General features: G+C 38.5%; 1 protein-coding gene across 3 annotated transcripts in view; it reads left to right on the top strand.

Annotated features, from left to right (window-relative positions):
- Window positions 1-9,188: 9,188 nt before the first annotated feature.
- Window positions 9,189-25,305, top strand: part of LOC108383278 (xin actin-binding repeat-containing protein 2) — a 59,320-nt gene continuing 43,203 nt past the window's right edge. The window contains exon 1 of one of the 3 annotated variants that reach the window (XM_036996039.2): window positions 9,189-9,366. Coding sequence is in view for 2 of the 3 variants with exons in the window: in XM_036996038.2 (XP_036851933.2) it covers window positions 20,976-21,033 (58 nt within the window). In the remaining variant the exon portion in view is untranslated. Of the gene's footprint in view, window positions 9,367-20,718; window positions 21,034-25,305 lie in introns of those variants that run through there. The other 2 variants (XM_036996038.2, XM_036996040.2) reach the window with 2 other exon arrangements.

The raw sequence follows: 25,305 nt of genomic DNA on the forward strand, positions 1-25,305 counted from the left end.
AAAGATGACTGACATTCCTACTCAGAAACAGGTGCATTTCCTCCTAGATTTTTCCCTATGCATGCATTTTCACATAAGCATATAGAAATATTCATTTTAAAAAGCTGGTGCTCCACAAGATGTATAGTGGCATTCTACATTCCGCTGGGTGTGTGGTGGTATTTGATTGTGGTTTTATTAGTTATTAATTCTTGGGAGGGCTTCAAATACATAATCATTCTGTGAGTAATGATGGTTATACTTCTTCCTTTCTAACTATTGTGTCTCATATTTCCTAATCTGGTCCTACTCTCCTGGCAAGGCACTCTGGTATGACGCCATGCGGAAAGGGTGAAAATAGACATCCTCATCTCATCCTTAGTAAAGACAAAGCATTCACTTTTTATCATTGTGGGGTTAGCTATAGGATTTTCTTTACATGCTGGTTATGAAGTTTTGAAAATTTCCTTTTATTTGTTGAAAGTTTTTCATAAGTGGGTACTGGATGCTGTTAAATACATTTCTTCAGTAATTGGAATGATCAATATCTTAAATATTTCAATGTAATTATGGTGAATGACTATTTGCTTTGGATATGAAAATGGATTTGCATCATTGTTCGGTTAAAAGAAGCAAATGTAAAATGATGGGGTATGTAAGTCTCCCATTTGTTTAAAACTGAGAAGTATGGCTTCATATATATACATATATGTATAATGTGTTTTATGCATACGTAAAGACATTATGCTTTTACACACACAGAACATTTCAAGATATATGAAAAACTGAACAGCAGCTTCTTGCCCATATGAAAATGGCTTGAGTGTCTAGGTGAGAAGAAAAGCTTTATTTTATGCCTACTCTCTTGTGCTGTATGAAATATTGACTATATATAACTTTGAAAAATAATACATCCCTCTATTTCTTATAGTTGTTTATTACATTTAGACTTCAGTATTTTATTAGCTTTTTATTAGCTTGGAATATATTTTGCAGTGAAGTATAAAGTGAGCTTTGAAATAATTTTTTTCCCAATTATTTAATTGAGTTTCCAAACTCTGGGTAATTTCTTCCATTTCATTACATGTGCTAGGCACTGTTGTTTGATTCAGAATGGTCACTTTATTCTGCTAAAAGGAATGCTGGTTTTGATGCCAGCATTTCAATTAACATAGCTTTGTAAATTTTAATTTTTGTTGGGCTAATGAGCTGTATTGGTTTATCAAGATTTTCACCTCTTTTTTCTTTCCGTATTTATTGTTCTGATGAAATTTAAAATTTGGTTACTACCTTAAGGTGCTTACCTTGATGACTCAAATTGAAGTGTTTTCCTTTTTATTCTGCTGATTTCTTCTCCTTCATAAACTTATCATATATATATATGTATATGTATTTACTAGGGTACAAAGATGTTTTGTTCATCCTATAAACACTATAACACTATAAACACTATATCTAGCACATCACTTATGTACAAGTGCTCAATTAATATTTAATGACTTAGTCAAGGAATCAATGCATAAGGAAATGATTGAATAAATACACTGTATGTCCAAAAAATCCAACTCAATTTTATTTCCCATGCTTTTCTCCACCATTGATATTTCATGTCAGATTTTATTTTAATCTGTGATTAGAGCCCTGAAATATGAAATTATTAAGATAATATAAATGTCAATACTAAAAATATATTCTTTTGCATATATGTTTTTCAATTTTGGGGGTTTACATTCAATTTTGGAACTGCATTTACCATATTTGTTTTGTTTTAGTTCAAGTAATAAGTCTTTTTATACAATACATTTCTCATTGTTCTAGTCTTGATTTTAAATCATCTTTTTGTAAGCTTATAGAGAGTTGCTTCCCCAGAGAGGATTTACTAATCATTCTTTTATCTGAGAAGTTTTTTATATATTCAGGCATATGCTCTATATCCCTATACACAAATAACAGAAGCTAGTCTATAAAGAGAATTCTTCATTCAAATTTCATGTCCTTCATAAAAACAAAGGCAAAACACCACATACACAGCATTCCACTCTATCACAGTACATAATGTCTTAGCAAAGAATGTGAGGCCAGCTTGTCTTTTCCTTATTCACTGCTTTTTATCTTTAAAATTCAAAAATCTGTAAGGGCACATGCAGGTGTTTGGATGAGAGACTTTTGTTTTGTCATCTCAGATCTTCCTTCAGCTTGAAAACTTTCTCTTTTCTTTTAAATTAAATTCCTTATGACCTCGCTATCTTTCCCTCCCTTCCTCTGAAGCAGGTATGTTTCTTTGATCATGTCTCTGTCCTTCATATCCATCACTATCTAGGTCATCATTGTCTTTTCTTTGATTTTACTCCTGCTTGACAAATTTTTCTCAACTCCGTGCTTCCTTGATTGAATTTATTTTTTTCATATGTGCTCTCTGGCGCAAAGGCTATTTAATTTTGCATTTTCTGGCAGCCTATTTTAGCCTTGATTTTTCCCGTTCTTTCATCCTATCCTATTCTCTCCTTAACAACACCTGTTCCAGTTCTGTAGATGCTGCTTTTCCTGCATCTTTGTGAGCACATAAAGACAATAACATGTAAAATTTTCAACTAATTCTAAAAGCTGTGTCATCAGTTTGCCTCATCAGGTCCTGCAGCGGTGTCTCCCTACGTCACCTTGATTTATTTCCTTTCCTTGCATTGTGTTGAGATTGATTCAGGCTTGGTGTTTCCTTCAGAGAGTGTGGGTGAATTTTTCTTATTCTGCCATCACGGAACACTTTCTTCTTATAACATCTTCCACATCTTTTAATTTTTCCCTCTGAGCTACATAAAAAATCTTTCATTTTTGGTCCTACCCAAATTTGCTGAATGGAGATTGAAACTTCCACCTTGAACCATAGAATATTAACTTAGGTTGTCAGATACAGTATGTGTACTTTCTTTTGTATGGTGCAAAGCATGAAAAATTACACAAAGTTCACCGTGTACTCTCTAAAGTGTTCCCATAGGAACCTAACTACCTGCTCCATCTTCTGTCTTCTGTTCTGAGAGGTGTGGTGCACGGATAGATACATACTGAGAGGGGCAGGAGTGGAGTTGGGTCAGGACTAGAGCTTGCATAGGTCCGGAAGGAATTGCACGTTGTATTCGGGGAAGACCTCCAGGTTTTGGTCCCAGCAACCTGAAATAGTGGAGTAAACCAGCCTTTCCCTGTTGTTTGGGGAAACTGCATCACCTCCTGGTCCCGAGGATGCTCTGTGCAGTGGGTCGTCCGACACCGTGGCGCACGGTGGTTTGCGCTCCTGGAAACGCGGCACAAGGGGCCGCACATTGTCTCCGCCTCCACTTCCTCCTCCTGTTCCCTCCTTCCTCTGCTCCCCCTCATTTTGTCTGTATTCTTCTTCATCTCTTTTACACAAACTTAAGGACACAAATTCTCTCTCTCTCTCTCTCTCTCTCTCTCTCTCTCTCTCTCTCTCTCTCTCTCTCTCTCTCAGCAATTCATGCTTATTTGTGCTGCTTTCTCTTTCCTTTTTTCTGTTTTAATTGAAAGTTAAGAAGCCTATCAGGAACGTCTGTCATATTTTATCCAAGTAGCTCCCTAATTATAATGTGCCTCTTTTTTTTCTGGATCAAATTTTATAGATTCCCTAGAGTTCTTTAGTTCATTCCAGTCTTGGTTAGAAGGGATATATTTAATCGAAATTATATTTACATGATAGGCATGGTCCATGCACTAAAGTACTTACTAAAGAAACTTTTTTCTTTTTCTTTCTTATATTAAGAGCCATGTCACTAGAAGTCCCCCTGCGTGTGGACCCCGGTGGTGAGCCACGGGCGGGGTGGCATTTGACTTATTAGGTGATTCCAGTCCTTCCGCCCTAGGCCATCCCATTTGTGCTGTGTGTGAGCATTGTTATTAATAGTGTACCTTTCACTCTCAAAAGCACCCTGGCTTACATTATGCATGACATGATCATCCTACAAAAGACTGTGAGGTACTATTTACAAACGAGTCAGATATGCCTGAGGGCCTTATTCACACTTCCTTAATAACAGGACACCGGAATTACATACTGGAATTAAACCTGAACAAGTGGAAATTACAGTTAATTAAGCTCAGCTACAATTCAATTACTAATATCTTAATCCTGCTCGCATGATGCCTGAATGGGCCATGCCACCCATGAGGCTCAGAGCAGATTGCTAAGCCCTTATCAGTGGACTAGTATTTCATGTATGCTAGAAAATGATGTAGAATTTGAGTAGTTACATATTCAAAGTTCTTTAGTTTTAAAAATTCTGAATTTTTATTCTTCAATTCTGAAAGTCTTAGATTGGCCCCATTGGTCCAGAGATTACATATCAAATATAGTTATCTGAAATATAGTTATCCCAGCCTTAAAGCCCTCACTCATCCACTCTTGTCTCTGGCGTGTCCGCTGGTGGCTCACTGTGCTACCGCACACACAGACCTCTGCAGAGCCTGCCTGCTGCCCTCCTACACTATGCCCTGATCACAGTGTTTATTCATATGTGAAAGAGGTGATCCTTCTCAAAGCATATTATCAGCACACATAATACCATTTGGATGGAATTTTTAGGTTAAGGTGAGGAGAAATAATATATCCCAAATAACCCAAATGTATGGAATCAACAGAATTGAGTCCAGTCCTCACTTTTGCTGCTTATTGACTTGTGGAGTCGTTCCTTAACTTCGCTCATCCTGAGTTGCCTTTTGTGAAAGGGTAGTAAAACCAAAATCTTGAGGTCGCTTTGAGATAAAAGAAAGTCAATATAAATCACCTAACGAAATCCCTGGCACAATTCCTTTATAAAGGTTGGTGTTATTACTAAGGAAAAATTAAAGGAGGAAGAAAGATTCACTGCTTGTCTTCAAAAGTTTTAATATTAATGAACAAGGAAAGAAAGAGAACCAAATGAATTTCCAGATGATGTCTATATTTTATGTCAAGGAGAACAGGCTTCAGCCAACAAATGGTATTACCAGCAAAGTAGAAAAGAGAATAAATTCAATATAACTGATGACCTAGTTAAGAAGCACATAGAATTTTGAAATCCCCTAACAACATACATTTATTATGGGTTATCAAGAACACCTACAAATGTAGATACCTAAATTCATATATCAGTTTCCCCTCAGAGGAAGGCCTTTACTGTGAAGGACTTTATATATGGTAATGGCACTGTTCTGTTAAATATTCTTTATCATAGACTCAGGTGAGACATAGATTGCCACTTATGAAGACAGCAGCTCTGCTAGATGGCAGAAGCAAGGGGAGCAATGGGCTGGCACTATTGTTATTCACTTAGGCATAAACTAAACAAAAGCAAGGGGCTGCGGATGTGGCTGATAAGTGACATGCCAAAAAGGCTTAGATGTTAATACACTGTAGCTATATGATTCAACAAAGTCATATTGCTGTAGAAAATCTAGTTAGCCCTATTTGATATTTAATACAAATTATCTAAACCAAAACTTCCTATTTCTTATTCACCTGTCTCTTGTCTTTGCTGTCTCCAGTCTGTTGTTAAACTTCCCATTGCGTTCTTAATTTCTGATATTGTATTTTTCAATTTTGGAATGTCCATTTCATTACTACTTTATAATTTTAATTTTATTGTAAAATCATCTTTTCATTTACTTTGTATGGTATTTCCTATGTTTTCTTAAATATATCAGTCATGATTATTTTAAGCTTCTTACCTGCTCATTCAAATATCTACAATATCCTCTTCTTTTCCCTGTTTTCTCCCCTGTTGTTTACCACAGTGTTCTTTGCATGCTCACTGTTTTATTAGGTGAAAGTTAAGCACTGTACTTTCCAAAACAAAGGTAAGAAAGTTCCAGATGATATTACTTTCATTAGAGAGGTGCAGCCTGTCCTCTACGAGCAGATAGAATGGAAGGGGGAGAGAGGCTGACCATCTTAATTTAGGGTTTAATTGAGAATCTATCAGATCCTATCTCCACCCCACTTTTTAGAGGTAGCTTAGCTTGGATATTTAGCCTCACATTGTGAAGCTTCAGAATTTGACAAATGTCTTGAAGGGGAGACTGGCCGTGTTTGAGTCTACTCAAGTCACTAATTTTATCACCCAAGACTAATCAAGTTCCGAAAGCTTTGCTGTTTCATGTGTCTCCATCTTTGAAGGGCAGAGACCGGATCCTCAGCTGGCCTTTAGCTAAGTCCACACTGTCAAAGCTGTTATCGTAGATGATTTCAGAGCCAATTCCCCTCTCCCGTGAGGACTTCCAGCTGTCCTTCTAGTAGATCCTTGTTTCCTAAATATCATGAAAATGTGGGCTCTTCTACTTTTCCATAATTGAGCTTATGATTACCACCTTCTATCCTGTGAAATTTTAGAACTTAGCAAACAGATTGGAAAGAAAAACAAATTTGAAGTCCCAGTATACTCTAATTTCGTCACTTCTGTCCCATGTAACTGCCAAAAGTTTTTCTGTTTCTCTGTCCCCCAATGGCAGGGCTCTTCCTGGGCTGAGCCCCAATTTTGAGCCTCTAGCTATATCCAGAATTGACAAATAACCTACAGGGACAGCTTCAGACACTCACCTCATATTTGAAAGGTTCTTGCCTTTCTTAAATGGTGCTCCCCTGGTCCTTATTGTTTGGCTGATCCCTGATGCCCTGCATAGGTTATTTTTGTAATATATCTAGCTTTTCTAATTATTCTCAATGGGAGCATTGATCTAATGCCAATTACTCCATCTCACTATAAGCAACAGTGTTATGTAGGTTTCAGTTAAGTACAATACAGGTTTTAATAGGGAGAGGTATCTAGGCACTGGGAAGATGACATATGGTTGTGGATTGGAGAGGAAGCACACTTTTCCATTTGAATTCATATTTTTGATAGAAGGAATCACTTTATGAATCTATCCGTCATCCAACTACCTATCCACCCATCCGTCCATCTTGTGTTTATAGTAATTTGATAATAGTTGATTAGATTACTATCAGATAAAGACTGTAAATCATGTCTGAAAAAACAAATAAGGAATGGTGATATTTTCATTGTCTTCTTGACTCTGGTATGACAAATGGGATGATGACTAATCAGTTCCATAACTGAAAAGTTTTGCTTGATGTTAGGTTAGTTAGTTTATGCATGAAGCTATAGATCAACATTTAATGCTCTGAATTCATTACCAACGATTTTATAATGTTTCACAAAGATATCTTTTCCTATCCATTATTATTTTCTCTTTTAACAATGTATAATCATTGAGTTTTCAGACAATTACGAACATGGAAAATTTACAAGGAGAAAAATATGGAAGAAAAACATTTATTTATGTATATGTATTTAAATAATATATATTTCTTTCCTGAAAGGGCAAAAATGGAAAGTTTGAAGAAGGGTTATCTTGAGTGAGACTTGAAAAGAAACATTTCTACAATGCAATGAGAAAGTAGGAGTTTTGAATAAGGAGTGTAAATGAAAAAGCTACAAGTCACGTGTTTGAGTAATGAACAATATTCCAAAAGAATAAAACTGCTTTAAGCATCGTTACTGTCTATACACAAATATAAGAGTAAAGTTGATTGCATTTACATTGGTCAATAATTCCTAACTTAAACTGAACTATTGCGATTTTAGATCTACTGCCATTTTCTTAAGTATAGAGCAAAGTGAAGTAATAATAATAGTAATAATTACTGTGTCCTAGATTTAGACCATAGTGAGTATTTTATATATATTATGTCATTTAATCATCAAATGGCCATTCAAAGTAGATAAACTTAGTCCGATTTAGTCACAGATGAAGAAAGTGAAGTGTAGACAACATATGACACTTACCAGGTCACAGAGTGCAGTTAATGTCAAAGCTATGTTGAAATCCTATGCTCTGCAACAGGATTATCCTGTAGAATTTTCTGCAGTAATGGAAGTCTTCTGTATCTGCACTAATACATGGCCACTAACAACACATGGAGATTGAGTATTGGAATGTGGATAGTGCAACTGAGGAACTGCATTTTTTATTTTATTTTATTTTAATCAATTAAAATTTAAATGGTTACATGTGTCCAGTAGCTACTACACTGGGCAGCACAAATTCTGAACTAATTATACTGGCTCTTGCACTGAACTATCTTAATACAAAGGGACACCATTTTAGAAGCTTTTTCTTAATCAGCTGGAATAACACTCCTTGACCTACTTTTGATAGAAATCAATATTGTGTATGGAAAAATAACATAATGCATACACTAGTGTTTATTAGTAAATAATATGGTAAATAGTTTACTTGTAAGCATTTTGTATGAAATAAACAGTACATAACTCAGGTGCTTTCTTTAAGCCAAAGAATAATTTCCTCTTTCTTTATTTGGGTTTGCTCTGAGGCCGTTAGTGTGCACACTTAACACCACAAATAAGAGAGAGGGGAGGTCGGGGAAGCTGACTGAGACGCTGAGATGAAGCCTTACGGAGTCCTAGCGACTGTAGGTGAGCTCTGCTTCCCCCTGGGGCAGGTCAGCCGGCTGCGCTGGGGAAGCCGGGGGGCAGCAAAGGACACTTACCCCACTCTCGCAGGAGCACGTGAGGCGGCTCTGCTTGTCCTCATGCAGATTTTAAACTGATTTATTAATGGACAGGAAGCCCCGGGTAGGTGTGCCGTTTATTCTCTCTAGAACCCCTTCTCACCCCTTCTTCCTGGCTTTTGTTAGCCAAAAGAGCACTTTCTTGACTTAAACACTGCAGTAGTGCTTTGCTTTATACATGAAGCTTCTAAAAGCAAACTAATGTTTTCCATACCTGAGGACATGTTGTAAATAAAATAGTTTCATCTTCCCAAGAACCCAAATTCTTCCACGAATAAATTGGCACTTTTCCTACATGCCTCGTTTTCATATTCTTAACTCTTAAAAGTTTGAAATTAATAAAACCAATGAATGTTGGCTTTACTCCCTCCCCTTCCTCATCAGTGCTGGTTCTTTTTTAGACTTTGTTCGGAAGTTGAGCGTTGGGCTGATGGTCTTGGCTGCAGAAGGGTGTTTGATTGACTGCACAGGTGTCAGAGCCATGCACGCGTTGCTGAGGACGCTACGCGGCAGCGTGCCCTCAGAGACACGCTTCTCAAAGAGTCGCTGACTCAGGCCCCACCTATACAGAGCTCAGTTCCTAAAAATAGGTGCGAAGCTGCATCCTTCAGACTCGGGGCTAAAATAAATTCAGCCGTCCCGTCTACTTCTTGATAGACCCTCCAGTGGAGCTGGCCTCCACCCCACCTACCCCTTCCAGGGGACTGGGAAATTTGCTGTACACGAAACAAGGGAGGAAACCAGTCTGTGAAGAACTGTAAAGATATATGACATTTCCACGGACTTGGGGTTAAGTCTAAATATTACGAAAGGTACGTGTAAATAGTCATTGATACGTGTCTGCTTCTAGGGTTGTAATATGTTTTTGCTGATTGCTAAAGATCAACGAGGCCCATGGGCCAAACTGTAATTTCTATGAAGGAAAATATTACCTTGGATTTTGTTTCTATGACAATATTTAGCATTACTTTATATTAGCAAATTTAGGCCTTCGTGTATTAATCTCTTTGCAAAACAGTTAGCATTTTTCATATTTAGTAGTGAAGAAAGTGAGCCAGACTTGATAAGTGGTCGTGAGTAAAAATTACACCTCAGCTTACAGCTAAAAAGGAAAAGTGAAAAAAATGAGTGTATCTTTTATGAGCATAAGTTGATAATCCATACAATAAATATATTAAAAACATAAACTGTATTTCTGGGAATTTGGTAAGGGAAAGGAAGAGTTTAAAATACTTTTGAACAAAATTGTTCTTTCCTCAGCCTTTGTTTGATTTTGTACTTCTTGCTCCAGCCACAGTCTCATCTCCTCTGGGAGTATTACTGGAGCAAGGATTAAAGAACCAGGTTCTTACATGTTTTGCAGAATTAAGAAAAGCACTGCCAGTTGGATCTGCCAGCCCTAATTATAGTAACTATGAATTTAAAGAGAGAAGACTGAGATTTTACTTTAAAGGTACCATGCCCTATGTACTGTTTCACATGGATTATTTTCTGTCTTCAATTGCCTGTGAACACCTTAATTTGGTCCTGTTGTGCCTTAAGTGTTTAGGTGTTAGAGACTGAAGTGATTCCGGAGAGACATTAAAACAGAATTTCTTAAGACACCAGCTAAAAGCAAGGACACTTTAAGATTACATAATGCAGGGTTTAAATTTAGCTAGCTGATGCTGAACTGAAAGATACTTTATTTTTACCAGAGCTCTATTTGGTCACTGACAAGCTGTAGGCTGTTTGAATTACTTTAAAATTTTATGTGTGGGGTGCCAAAGGATGAGTAAAATATTTGCCTTAGCTGCATTCAGAACCATGAATTTTCATATGAAAGAACACCTGTTTTGAGTTTGAGAAGATATTACCATTGAATGGCAAAAATACTGAATCAGAAATGAGAAGGTCTTGACTTCTGTACTTAAATATTTCCCCACTTCTCTGCCTAATCTTTGAATATTTTACCTTCTTGCTATTAACATGTAAATGAACAACTAGATCCATTTTTTAAAGTTGGTCAGCATTTCAGATGTCTGCAATATGGCAAAGTGCCGGCTGTTTGGGGAAAATGTAGTCGGGAGTTCAGAGCAAATACTTCTGCTTGCATCCATTTCTGGGCATCTTTAAGATCCTGCTTCACTCAGCCATCTGAGAAATACAAGTAGACATTCTTTAATGATCACAGAGGGCTTTACCTCAGAAAGTGTAAAAATGTCAGCCCTGGGCCTCCCGTCTTCTGTGATTATAGAAGAGAAAATGGCTTGTCTTTCCTCAGGTTAACTTTTGGATAAAACGCCCCAAAGTTCATAGATAATTTACTGTTGTTTGCCATGGGTAGGTGTTCAATATTCAGTTCCAGCATTCTGAATCTCACTTACACTTACCGCAATTGAAAACCTTCTGCATGCACATCAGTATTCTTTTTTATGCATTTGGTAACAGATGACTCACAGTGAGGAACTTGGGGCTGCACTGCCCTGGCGACGGTACTAGACACAGAGTTTTCCTCTCTTCTCTCTCTTTCTCATCATAACTTGTCAGTAAAAGACCATGTTGTCAGGACTGGCAGGAGTCATGTGTAGATACAGTAATTTATAGAGTAGGGCAGTGCCTGGCACTTAGTACTTAGTAAGTGCCTGGCAGTGTAATTCCAACATTTTTCATTGAATCGTCTGTGAGGCACAGAAATTAATTTATATTACATTGTCTTTTTTATTTGCTTCCCACCCCCTCTTTTGAAAGCATTCAAATTACACTTTGAAATTTTGTTTTTCCTGCTTATGAAAAAATACTCATTCAAATTATAGGTTCATTCCTTACAAAGTGGTGAGTACATTCAGCCTTTTCTTATTCAGGAGTAACATATTTAGAACACTGACTTACTCCATACAGATGCACGGTCTTTATATGACTGTGTGATATGATGTATTGTTCTTTTCCTGATACCAAGTGATTCTCCAATTCTCTAACACCAACTGTGTGTACAACAATTCAATTCTAATTCTCACGCTAACTCTGAGAGAGCAGACCCCACAGATTGCCCACACCTCAGCCACTAACTGAGGTTACAACTCAGGAAAAGCCAGATGGAGGAGCTGCACAGGGCTAAGGGAAGGGGGAATGGCAAAGAGCCCCCGTGCCCTCTCTGGGCTCACCACCCATCTACCCATTCACCAGGCTGGAAGCTCACCAAACCCCGTGTTTAGGGAATTCGTCATCAAGGTTTCATTGCATAGGATGACTGACTAAATCCTTGGCCATTGGTGATTGGATTCAATCTCTAGCTCCTCTCCCCTTCTCAGAGGCAGGAAGTGGGGCTGAATGTTGAACTCTCTAATCGCTGGGTTGGTTTTTCTGGCAGCCAGCCCCCAATCCTGAAGCCATCTGTACGCTCCCCACCTCTGCTGGAGGCCAGGAGTCATCTCACCAGCATCCCAAAGACCCCGTCACTCAGGAGATTCTAAGGGGTTTGGGAGGTCTGTGTTAGGAGCCAGGGACAAAGACATTTTTATTGTACCACATATGTCCACAGTGTCTCTTCTCCTTTGAAATGCTACCTATTAGTTCCAGAGTAAAAATATCATACTATTTATTTTCCTAATCTTTGGAATCTATCTCTTAAAAATTTAACTAACCTGGGTATTATTCCCTTTGTGTAATATGAGCAGTAAAAGCACAACGAACAATGACAGACAGGCAACAACAAAAAAAGAGCAAAGGTTTTGTTTTCTTAAAAATGTTGAATATCAGCAAATTCAATGAATTATTTGTATCAGTTTGGATAGAACACATGACACCATGGCTATATTTAGTGACTCCTATGGGCCTAAATGATGGCATAAAAATAATCTGCCAGTGAGCAGTACAATAGGTCATCCAAATTCCTGGCAGACTAGGTGCAATTCTTAAAATGTCACCAAGGATAAAAGGAAGTTATTACATAAATAACACAAAGAATCTCAGTGACTATTTGGTTTAACATCTTTGGTGCTAAATAAGAAAAGAGAGGCATGGGAACATTAACTAGTAATCTACCAGATTACACAGAAAGAACTAGAAACCAGTTCTCTTGGCGTATATTTCAGTGCTCTGTGTGATTCTGCAAAGCTTTGTGCCATGACATCAACCCAGCGCCCCCCGCTCCCAAATGGGGGCACATTTCAAGGGACATCACGGTGAAGCCCTTTTGTCCCCCATAGTAGGTTTTTTTTGCTTTTTGTTTTGCATTTCACATTTCTCTTAACATTAGTATGAGTTGTAGAAAAGGAGACCTGATCCACATATTCACTTAAAACTGAAAAAATGGCTCCTGTTTTACAGTTTATTTTTTAACTTTAATAAGCATTTAAGTTCGCTGATCTTCTAAGTCAGGTGAGCTCCTCCCATACCGTCACTGTCTCGCCACTGGACGCATCATTTATCACTGCAGTCTTCGCCAGACCTTCAAAGAGGTTTTTTGTCTTCTTTATTTTCCTAATTGTATACAGGATGTATCTTGTTGCCCAGTGAACTGAAGGCTTTAGATATGTCTCACCGTTCAAAAATAATTGCCATATTGCTCCAGGCATACATATGACTTAAGATAAATATAATACTAAATGAACTTATTTTGGGGAATTTCTGTTTGTCAAAGATCAGGTAACATCTTCTCCAAAAATCTGAATATATCTGGGTGTATATTTCTAAATGCATAAACTTGGTAGTTACCAAAACAGAAAGCTAAAAACAAACAAACAAACAAACAAAACACCATTAACTTTAAAAGCAAAGTCCAGAATTATAGTTTCGCAAAACATGCTCTCAATGAAAGTTCAAATGTGGATCAAATATAAAATAATGTTCAATAACAATCATTTTATTTTATTTTTGAAGTTCAGTAAATATGGACTGAATATAAAGTAGTGTTCAAATAACAATCCTCATAGATGCTTAATCGCACTGAAATAAAATGCAGATAGAGCTCACATTATAAAATGGCTTGTCTTAAAAAACTATGTTTATTAGATTTTGAATAGTCACATTTCCCCACTGACTTGCATTATAACTTCATAGATGCTTTATCCCTTTCTCTGTTGTTGATTATTTTGTTTGTTTTTCATCAGCACTGTTATAATAAGAATTCAATTTTGCCATACTAACTAGTAAACCTTTTTTGTCAAGTAATCATAGGTTCATAAGTAACTAGAGTAAGTAAGTGCTCCAGAGAAGAAGTAAAAAATCTTTTCAGAAAACTATAAGATCACCTTTTAATTTATCTGTTTTGAAAGTTAGAATTTTTGCTGTCCACACACGGGTTGTACTGTCAAGGTGGAATAGTCCAGGAAAGGGACTGAGTTTGTTCAAGTTATTAATTCCAGCCACAAGCTTTCTTTAAAATTCACTGCCTCTGTCTCTGCTTGGAGCTATTTCTCTGAATACTGTGTGTGCTAGAAGTCTGCTGTTTTTCGGTGAAGGTGAAGCCCAACAACAGCTTCAAGCTGGAACAGAGAAGCCAGATCTGGGGATGCCAAAGGAGGAGTGACTGACAGCAGGCAGCAGCTTGATGGGCTGCCCCATCCCTAGCGCTCAGGGTGGGAACAGAACCTCGTCCTAGAGGACCCAGAGACATTGATTTGTAGGGATGTAACTGGATTAGTGCATGTCTGCTTCAGTCACTGACTCATTCTGCAATGGGAATAATTTCAGGATTCATCATCCATCTGTCATTCAGAGCTGGACAACAGCCCCAGCTTTTACTCTGTAAAATATCAGAGAAATGAAATTTGAAAGGAAGCATGTGTATGTATACCAGTTACAAGCTATTGTTATTGTAAGTCAAAACTAGTATTTATGGTTTCTGATATTCCACCCTTTAAATAATAGCAATAAATTACCTCAAACTTCAATTTACACCTCTTTTCATTAACTTCACTTTTTCCTATCAACTGGCCCCAGCATCTTGACTATGTCCCTATGTTATGTTACCACCATTTCTTTCAATTATGCTCCATTGTGTTCATATGTACACACATATACATACATCTGTGTATGTATATGTGTGTCTATTCTTTTCTGTAAAGCATGTGCCTCCACATTGTTCTCTATTCCTTTCATATTCTGAAAGTCATTTGGAAGTTCAAGGAAAGATGAGTAGTTAAACAACAACCAAAAGCACAGTATCATCCATACTGATGTCTTTTTTTTACCCTTTGTGTGACATTACGTAGGCAGCTTGATGTGAATTTTGTAAGCATTTGTGTTGGGCAAGTGTTAAGCTATATCTTTATAGCAACGATAAAAATATTCTACAGGATTATTCTCCCACAGATAGCTAAATAAAAGTCGTTCTTAGAGTTGATATATAACATTTCATTATTGATACTGTCCTGCTACTTTGATCAATCTCAATAGCCCTGGAAACGAGAAAGATTTCACAAATGATGTGCTCTGCTGTCTAAACCTTTCTTCTGCTTTCTTTTTTTGCTTTTTTCTGATGTTATCTGTACTAAAGACCTCTGGAATATATTCTTCAACCTTAGACCTATAATCACCCTTAAGACATACATAGTCTCCTCAGTTTACAAGAATCACAAAACATTACATCCTAGGCCAGAAGAGGTTCCAAAGTGCCCTGTGTACCACTTTACTGGGAAACCAGAAAATACTGCCAGGTAAACTCTAAATAGCTGAACACAAATTTCAGAACCAGGTTGCATGGTTTGAATTCTGGTTCTTAAACTTACCAACTGGTTGACCTTGGGCAAATTATGTAATATCTCTGTGCATATTTCCTCATCAAAAAAAATGTAGATTCTAACAGTATCTATTAACAGTATCTATCTCATATGGTTGTTTTGAGGATTAAATAAATTCATACTTTATAAAATTACTAAAAGAGTAGTGTCTGGTACCTAGTAAGTGTTATATAAGCTTTTGCTATTATTGTCATCATCATTATTATTATTTAATATATGAGGCCAGTATAACATAATACCAATATCTCTTTCACAGAGAGCAGGATAAGACTATAAAGTACCAAGTTATGGTGAACATTCAAAATAACAGCACACTCAAAACCATTTAAGTGAGAAAATCATCTACCTGATTTAATAGGTTGTTCTCTTGTTAAAGGCATCCTTAGTTTTCAGGGATGCACTCTTGAGCTCAAATTAAATGTCTGTTCTCTCTGGAATTGTAGAAAGCTATTAAGTGCCCTCTTTCTATTACAATCGTTCCAACACTTGAAACTAATAACCTTTCTGTTATCCTTGGTGAAGACATCACAGTACTTCAATAAACTGAACTCTTCAACTACTTCAACCCTAAAGACTGTCTCCTTTCTGATGGAGCTGCTCACAGCCACATGTGGGACCTTGTCATTACTTTGACTTGGTTCTAGACTCTCAACATATTTTCTTAAATCACAGTTTTCTTTCTTTTCAGCTAAACCTGAATTTGACCCTCAGCATGATCTTCCCATCCCTAACACATCCCACTCACTGGCCCCTCTGTCTTTATTTGCTCATCTTGTCATATTTTAGATCTGGTAAAGATGGAAGGAGAGCTTTTACTCAGGAGAGAGGCACTGAAAGAGAGGGGCTATGGGGGCAGACCATTTATCAAGGGAATCTAAGGCAGTGGGGCAAAGAGGAAGCCAAGAGTTAGAGAGAGAACTGAAGACCAGGAGCCAGTGTAAATGCGAAAAGCCTCAGGTTAGAGGGATGAAGCTAAGCTTAGACAGGAAGATACATCACAGGGTCAGAGTAAGGTGGACTAGGAACACGATGGGATGGATCCTGAGATGGACTAAGGCATGCATTTCAAACTAAGGCCAAGAACAATCCAGGAGTGTTGGAAACCTGGAGCCTCCTAACTCCAGGCTTTAGGGAACAGATCTAAGAGCTCAGTGCAATCATGTTAGACCTAAAGCCCACTCAGCAGGGGCCCCATTGTCAGCTGCAACAGCAGACCTCCACTGATCCCCTATTTCATTTGTCTACACATTCTTGAACTAAGTCCACCTTACCAAGACCAATTAAATATTTTTTCCTATAATCTGCTATTTTTGCTCCTATTTTCAGGTTGCATGTACTCAACCATCATTTTATGCATTTTTTAATTGATCCTTATCACATTCATCATTATTGCTGACAATCTCAGATGTTCTCTATTCTAATATACAATCGAGAATGGAAACAAGTTTGGAGATAATGTTTTTTTAAAAAAAGCCATGTTGTATTTTAAAAGGTTTGGCAACATAAGATGAGGGCTTAAGTAGTACCTAGAGACATACACTGGATCTCACATGGATGAAGCTGGGAACTGACAGCATGTGTATTGTAAGACAAAAACAGAAAACTGGGGATAGTGCTCTGGAAACTATACATGGCTAGGTGTCAGGAAATTGTGTGTGTGTGTGTGTGTGTGTGTGTGTGTGTGTGTGTGTGTGTGTGTGGTTCAGGGGACTGCACATGATAGATCAGTGTTATTTGTGTCAGGTCTAAACCACTAACTACGCACTCAGGTTTGAGATTTTTTATAAAGAGCAATGCAGAGTGTGCTGCAAAGCATCAAATTTTCCATTCCTCCTTCTAAGGTACTTTCTTTCCTGGCAAGTGTCCACCTTAGTGCGGTTTATGACAGTCCCCTCAGGCCTGGCCCTTTGGTGAATGTGACCCAGGGCTTTCTGCTACAGCTGCTTTCCTTGGCAGGTTTCCAACTCCGACGTGCCCTGGGACACCCTGAAAAACCTACCGAGGGCTTCCTCCCCAATCTCACAAAACAAAAAGGGTGATGCTTGAGATTAAATGGTCCTCCCAGGAAAAGTGTGCATCTATATTAGTGTTTGCACGTCCTGTCTGTATGCCTGTACTTGGACAACTGGGCTGGGAGGCTGGTTATTTTCTTCTGGATGGAACTGTGATGGAGATATGAATGTATTTGGAATATTTTGGCTAAAATACCTTTCTAATTGCCTTCTGCAGATATGTAATAACAGGAGAATTTCTGGCAGAAATTAAATTTGGCAGAAAGCCCAAAGTTGACTGGTTTTACTTTTCAAGCAAACATTTCTATGCAGCTCTGATGTTCACCTGTTCATGTGGCTTCCTGCTGAGCATTTTTTGGTGATGAGATGGATTTCGTTGTGGGAGACTCACAGGTTCCCAGGCAAGAAGGTTACTTTTGCTCCCTCATGGAAGCTCTAATCCCAACGTTCACATCTCTGTGCCGCCTAAATAACTCTGTTGCAGAATTTGTAACTTCTTTTCTACTCTTTGAAAAGGAGTAAGCAAGAGAAAGTAACAAAATCTGTCAACAGGAACCATTCATTCAATAAATGCTTAATGGGCATCCACTGTGTATACGTCATGATGTGAAAGGTTAAATACTGTGGAGTTGGCGTCTTAATCTCAAGTGTCAGTTTGCTTCCTGGCTACCTAGGAATTTTAGTTTCAGGTAACAATAAAAATTTAGCAACCAGTTTTACAAAAAATGTTGGGAAAGTCTCTGCCACTATGTTAGGGAAAACACAGCCATGTCATTCTTTGACAGTCTTTATATTTCTCCTATCCCCACGTAACAGCCCATACAGAGCATTTCTGTCCACTTTGTGATGACCATCCCTCCATATTCACAATGTCTGTGTTCCAATTTGCCAACTGATGAAGCTAAGAGAGTCTTTGGCTGAAATCGTGGCAGCTACCAGAATACTTAAGAGATGCCAACTGATGCTGAGCTCCTAACTAGTGGTTGATCACCTGCTGTCATAGTTAAATAACATTTGAAAACAAACAAGGAGATGCTTAACTTCACAGTCTGAGTTCCCTTTCAGATGAGTTGTCCTAGTACAATGGGAGGTCACACTAAGTTGAAGTGACTTGTCGATCTGCCCAAGGCTTTGGTGACCGAAAGGAATAGCCTAGGAAAGTAGTTCTATTTTAAGGCTGTGAAAGCATAGCTCTATACGGAATTTCACAAAGAAGCCCAATATATTATTTTTTTATTGCTTTTTTCATTTTACTCTCTACAACTCCCCCTCTCTCACCTTTTTCCACACTTTGAGTTTAAATAACACTGGTCTAGGAAAACTTTAGTTTGCAAGTTTTAATTGAATTCTTTGTTGTTCACAGATGTTACTGTCTTAATGTGCTTGGAAAAGAGCAAGTTTCAGTCTGAATAACATTTAAAGGCTAATTTTTACACTTCGCGCTTTAAAAGCAGGAGTGAAATAAGCAGCATAAACTGTGCTCCTGCACTTATGGTGCATTTGTAAGATTAGGTCTGAATCTGGGGAAAAAGAAAGAAATACCACTGCCAAATCTTTAAAGATAAATAACTGTAAGTAAATGAGGGGATGAGGAGGCTGACATGTGTAAAGTAGAGAAAACTCACAGGTTAATAAGACATTAAATTAAACCACTTGCTTAATATTAGCAGTTTTATCTTCCTACTTGAGATGAAATACGTGAAGGCCACCACATTGTTTTGAAAGTGTTCGTTTCTTTAGGCAGAATGTTTCTAAGTACATCACTGCTCTGAAAAAGTGAACATACTTTCCAGGGAGTTAGTTATTCACCATGCAATATGTTGTATTATTTAAGTATTTGCACTTTTCTCCTGGATTGCGTAGCTTTTCCAAATAATGTTCAAAAAAGTGGAATTCGTCTGTGTGGTTTCCCTTCTTTGATCAAGTCTCTCAGTCATTAAGTTCAAAAGAAAAATATATCAAGTATGTGTTGTGTGTGAACTTAGGCAGAGACAGCCTTTTAAACAAAGACTCATTTAAGGTCACTGAAGTTAATTGATGTAAATTCAGAGGCTGAATTTCTCTAAGACAAAAGGTGGATAAACACGTTTGGTTTCCATAGGAAAAGGATGATTAGTAGGAGAAAAGCTACCATGACTTGAATTGCCTTAGTCGTTGAGAGTCAGAATTTGATAATGTAGGCTTTCTTTTAATATTCTTTGCCAGAATAAATCTCAGATGCTAACCATATCAGGGAAAGGGAAACTGGAAAGAAGGTAGAGAATCAGGGAATTCCTACAGATTCAGAAACCTCTGGCTGTTCCAGAATGCAACCGGAACAGAAATGAGTTAAGTAATTAACTCTCCTACTTGAGCCTACACTGAAACACCTTAAAGGTGGGCATGCCAGGAGGATGTTGTCCAAAGGTGCAAATTCTTAAAGGTTCATCTTCATTATATCGCTGTTGCTTTTTTTGTTGAGTGCCAACAGCATACTTGGAGCAAGCAGAACGATCCAGTACACATGAACTAGTTTCACACGGACTTTTACAAAGCCTATGAGAGAGACGTGGATCCATTTAGGGAAAGACAGATTCTAAGCTGGTATGCGTGAGTCATCTCCATATAGTAACAAATAGCTGTGACCCCAGAATGCAATCGCTTCCTGTGCATTCAGCCAAGGTCCTGATGTTTTCAGAGGTGCTGGTAGATGTTTCAGCAATGCCCTTCAGAAGCGTTGCTCGTTTGCGGCTAGTTGTAGACGAAGCTTGTGGATTGGCTCTCTCCGGTTGGAGGAGTGAGCACGTTTGCTTGCATTTCTCAAGTTCCAGCCTAGAAAAACAGAAGGAAGATGACTTTCTCCCAAAGCACTGCCTGCCTGTGACTGGGCAACACATACAGGAAGATTTGGAGCCCTGGGAATCCCAGGGAAGCCTGGGAAAAGGAAAAGCAGAAACGAAGCAGGACGAACAAGAAGGAGAACATTTGCGTGAGAAATAATGCGTGAGAAGAAGTCACATCAAAGACATGCTACTCAGGGAGAGGTTGAGAAATGCAGATTGATAACAAAATCTTGAGGATTTTTGAGAACAGAGTCTTTAGGAAAAATGGATGGAAATCAATGTAAAGAGAAGGAATACTCAAATTAAATAGGAATACCTATATTCAAACTAACTGAATTTAGTGGTGTTTAACACCTAAAATATGGTACTTAGCAGAGGTACTTAGTAACACAAAGGTAGAAGCGGAACAGTGGGATGGATCATAAATGAGGAATCCAGGATCCTTCTCTCTGCCTTTGGTGTAGGCAGTGACAGGGGAGCAGAGCCTTGGGGGGTGGCCTGTTGTCACCACCCAGCTGGTCTGGACCAGGGTGCAATGTGCCAAGCCTGCTGCTCTAAGGCCCCACCACGAAGGGAAAATGGAGCAATGGTTTCACGGTTTTTCCTAAAATATATAGAACAATGGAAAACATGAGGAACCATTTCGGGGGTGGCAGGGAATGGAGCCTGTGTGTCCCTGTATTGTGACACACTAGGATGATTTTCATGGACTTGACATCATCTGAGGACTGCCCTGTGCATGCTAGTGCAAAATTGGTGGTTCACTGGCCAGTGGCAAGAACACAGATAAAAGGCCCAAGACAGAACCTGGCGTAAAGCAGGTTTACAAAACCGGTTGGGCTCTGCCCTTGCTGGAGGACCTTGCATGCTGGTGGAGGCTGAGAGAAGCAGGGAGGCTAGAGGGACTCACAGACCACCAAGGAGTAAGTCACACAGATGGAAGTATTATTTGTAAATGTTGGGGGAGGGTAGCAGAGGGAGCTACTCACTGTCTGGATTACGTGGGGGAAATCTGAAGAGAGATCAGACCTTTCTGAGGCCACATATAAGGGACTTTTCAACCCCATCAAATGCGATTGGGCTTGATCTGTTTTAATCTAATGTCATCTCAGTATAAATAAATGTGGTTTTGGAGGTGGGGATGTGGAGTGCATGCCATCAAATGCCCCAGGATTCCCCACCCAGTGGGGCTCCACGGGGTGTATCTCCAGACAAGCCAACCTGCTTACTTAGCAGGGCCGGTCAGCGGGGAACTTACTCAGAAGTCAGCACGTTGACATGAGGCCACCTGTTGTGATTTCTGTTTTTAGAGATAAGCCAGATCAGCCCTTCTTAGAATATAGTATTTCTTGAGGTTCTCTCTGGCGTTTTTCTTTTCTTCTCCCTTCAAGTCGAGCAGGACTGAATATAACAGTGCTTGTTCTGAGCCCTGTGCTTGGCCAACAGTGATGGCTAGACGTTTATTGAATGCTTGACTTAAGCCTCAAGAGGAGAGTTGATCAAATCCTCTTGCTGTATATCTGGGATGCAAACTTCAACAAGAGGGCACTTTGATGAAAGCAGGCCACCCCTCCCATGTGCCAGGGCAGAAGAGATCAACAGAAAATTAGAGCAGGGGTGCCCGCTTGCATTTTCCTTCCCTCGCAGTAAACTTCCTCCCTCCTGTTCACTTGGGCTGGTACCTACCCGGGTCTCAAGTTTGATATCTGTAGCCACCAAGGAAACATAGCTGAAGAATTTGCTTTGATTTCTAATTCTAAACTCAAGCTTATAAAGATGAGGAAGCAGCCACTTAGAGTCATAGAAATTCAACTTATTGGTTCCCCTTTGATTTATCCCTAGGCTCACGGGAATATATGTTTGGAAAGGGTTTGTGTGTAGATGTTTAGGAAGCAAGAAAGGAGGATTTGTACCTTAATTAAAAATTTGCTTTATAATTAAATTTTATGTTTTAATGAAAATATTTGCATAATGGACTGTGTAGAATTGAATAGCTTTGCATTCAGAAATACCTGAACTTCATTCCAGCCTCAGTCACATACTATATGATTTTATCCTTTGAATGTTATTTTCCTCATAAGTAAAAGGGAAATAATACCACCCATCATGGTTGTTATAAGAATTAGGTGTAGAATGTAGATGTATAAGAATACATGTAAAATGATTAACACATAATTGACACTCATTAATAGATAGTATCATTGTTATAATGCACTGCAAGTCTGATTGTGCTAGGGAAAGGTTTAACAGGAGACTTAATGCTGTGATCTACGTTTAATGGTTCTATGATCATTTCAAAGAAAGTTCAGTTATTTTATTCAATTATTGATTTTGTAACTGGCCAATTCTTTAACTAAACTGAGCATTAATTCAAAAGTACTTAACAGCAATATGATTAAATTTTCAAATACGCCTAAACTAAAACTAGCAATATTTAATGTACTAATGACTATTTAACTCCTGGCTAAATTCTACTCATTCATAACCGCTCTATTACCAGCAGTAGTTCTTGCAAGATGACAGGAGCTGTGGAAAACAGGACAGGTCTATATAACAAGAAGTTTATTACAATTAGAAATCGCAGTTCTGTTAGAGAGATGAAAATCTAAACAGACATTTAAAGTGAGTCCTATCTGTAAGTATGTAGACACTTCTATGGAGCATGACTTCAAATATGTTTTCATCACAGAGTGTCTTGCATATACAAATCTGTGGTTTGAGGGAGGTGTAACTAAAATATACCTTAAAAATAGTCTACTGTGTGGCAATTTCTGACTTGGAGAGGTGTATGCATGTGTACACTGGATACTTATGTTGGTTTCCTATTGCTGCTGTAACAAATTTCCACAAAAGGAGGAGCTTACTATAGCCCAAGTTTATTATATTACAGTTCTGGAGGTCCAAAGTCCAAAATGGGTTTCACTGGAACAAAACCAAGGTGTTGGCTTGGCCAGGCTTCTTCCAGCAGCTCTATGGGGGTCTGTTTCCTTGCCTCTAGAAGCCTCTAGAAGCTACTACACTTCTTGATTTGTGGGATCTTTCCTCTGCTTTCAAGGCTAGTCACGCGTAGAATCCCCACTGCCTCTCTCTCCCCTTCCTTCCCCGCCCCCATCTCCCACTCCCTCCCAAAAAATGTAAATATCTTTGGAAGACCAGTACTTTGCTTGCCACATTGCTAGATCATATATCTTCTTCTTCTAACATGCTGCTGGAAATACAGGATCTCTTGCATATCTGGTGAACTAGGAGAACACTGATTAGGGAAAGGTTAGGAAGGAAGCAGTGGCCAATCCTTCCTACACCTTAAGAGATGATCTGTTTTTGTTAATGTATAAAGCATGGTGATTAGATGAATGGATGAATTTGGGGGAAGGTGACAAATGAATATGCAATAACACGGTGCATTTGGGGGAGAATAGGACCATAGGGGGTTAGTTTTAAAAAACAGTCTGATTCACTGTGTTCATATGCTAGATGGATGCCATGACATAGTTTTTGTGCTGCCATGGCATACACTGCCACTCATTTTACTCTTTGCCCTCCCTCTCCGTGTTTTTTAAGATCTGTAAATTTATTGTAAGATGATGCTTTATACTTGCTCTTTCATTTTATTCTCTTTCAATTTCTTGGTTTTATAATATTCAAATGATGGTAAAAATAAAAAACTCAAATTGATTACAAATTTGACTTGACAGCAACATTCTGAACCTTTTAAAGAGATAAATTTTATTATTAGATGAGGGATATGCAAATATTAAGAATTATAGAGAATATATTCATGCTAGTGGCTGTGAGCCTATGATACATCTGTTGGTGTGATATCCTGTGCATAAATCCAAGCTAGGTTGTGGATCATACATTTAGATTTGACAGAATTTAGTCCATCACTCTCCCAATTTAGTTCTAAATCAATTTTCCAACTTAAGCAGCTGACTTCTTTATAATGCATCCAGAATATAATAGCAAGGTTACTGGTGTGTCACTACAAGGGTGTTTGCATTCTTGAAGCTGGTATCTGTGTTTGCGTCAGCCCTGTAGGCTCCCATGTGACATGCCAGCTCACTCTTTCCTGGCTCTTAGTTTGCACCTAATAAAGACTTCTTGGACTAATTTTAGAAAGTTTTGAAGAAAATAAGTCATGAATCCTCATTTTTCTGCTCATGAGTTCAGATTCCTCTTAAACTTTAAAATTTCTTTTGAGGTGAAATTCCACACTGGATTAGCTATCTAGGAATGCTTTTGAATTTTTTTATTGCATTTGCTATAAGTCAGTTCACAACAGGAAAAAGCCCCTCTCTGTCATTTGAATTTTCATTCTTCTGTTTACTGGGGAAGGTGATAGTTGAGATTGATTTCTTGGGTTTGGGGACACCCGCCCGTCTTGAGAGGCATCACAGAATTGTAGTTAAGGCACAGAACCTGGAACCAGCTCAGAAGCTCAGCAGCCCTTCGACCTTTAGCAAGTTCTGTAACCTTTCTGTGTCTCTCTTTCCTTATCTATAAAATGGAGATAAAAAATAAAAATAGTCTCTACCTCACAGGGTGGTTAGGAGCATTAAATGGATTAATGCCTGACACAGAGAAAGCAGTTTATACATACTTTTTAAATTTTTTTGTTGTTGTGGCTCATTCTTTCAAGTCCTTTAGTCATTTTTCAATAATGTTAGCAGTTTTTCCCCAAATGTCAGCGTTCTTTACTGAAAAGTAATGACACTTCAGCCTATTTATTACAATGGTCCCTCTCCAGTTTTCCTTTTGTCTCGTAAATTTTGTTTAAAACATTTTTAGTGAGAGTTTTCTGTGCTTAGAAAGTCCAATTGAAGTCATTTTATAAATTACTTAAATTTCTCTGAAGATTTTTCATCAGTTTAAAAAACACCGAACTCCTTAGTCCTTCCAATTCTCCATTTGCAGAGACTGTGTGGAGGTGAGGAATTCTTTAATGTTTTCCTCAAAATCAGGCCCCAAGGTTCCCAGCGTGGTCTGTTACCCACCTTCTGCCTCTTTGGCTCCCCCGCATATTCACACGGGCCAGTCCTGGCGTTTCGGTGCAGACGCTCCGCTTCCCGGGATATATGCGTCTGTCTGTCCACGGGACCAGGGGGGCTCCTTACGTTCCCTTTGTGAGTCTCCTCATTTCTCTCCCCTTTTGCCTACCCAGTAGGGATTATGTGAAAATATATAGGAAACCAGTA

This window comes from Manis javanica, chromosome 7 (assembly GCF_040802235.1).
Source record: "Manis javanica isolate MJ-LG chromosome 7, MJ_LKY, whole genome shotgun sequence".
NCBI classification, from domain to species: domain Eukaryota; kingdom Metazoa; phylum Chordata; class Mammalia; order Pholidota; family Manidae; genus Manis; species Manis javanica.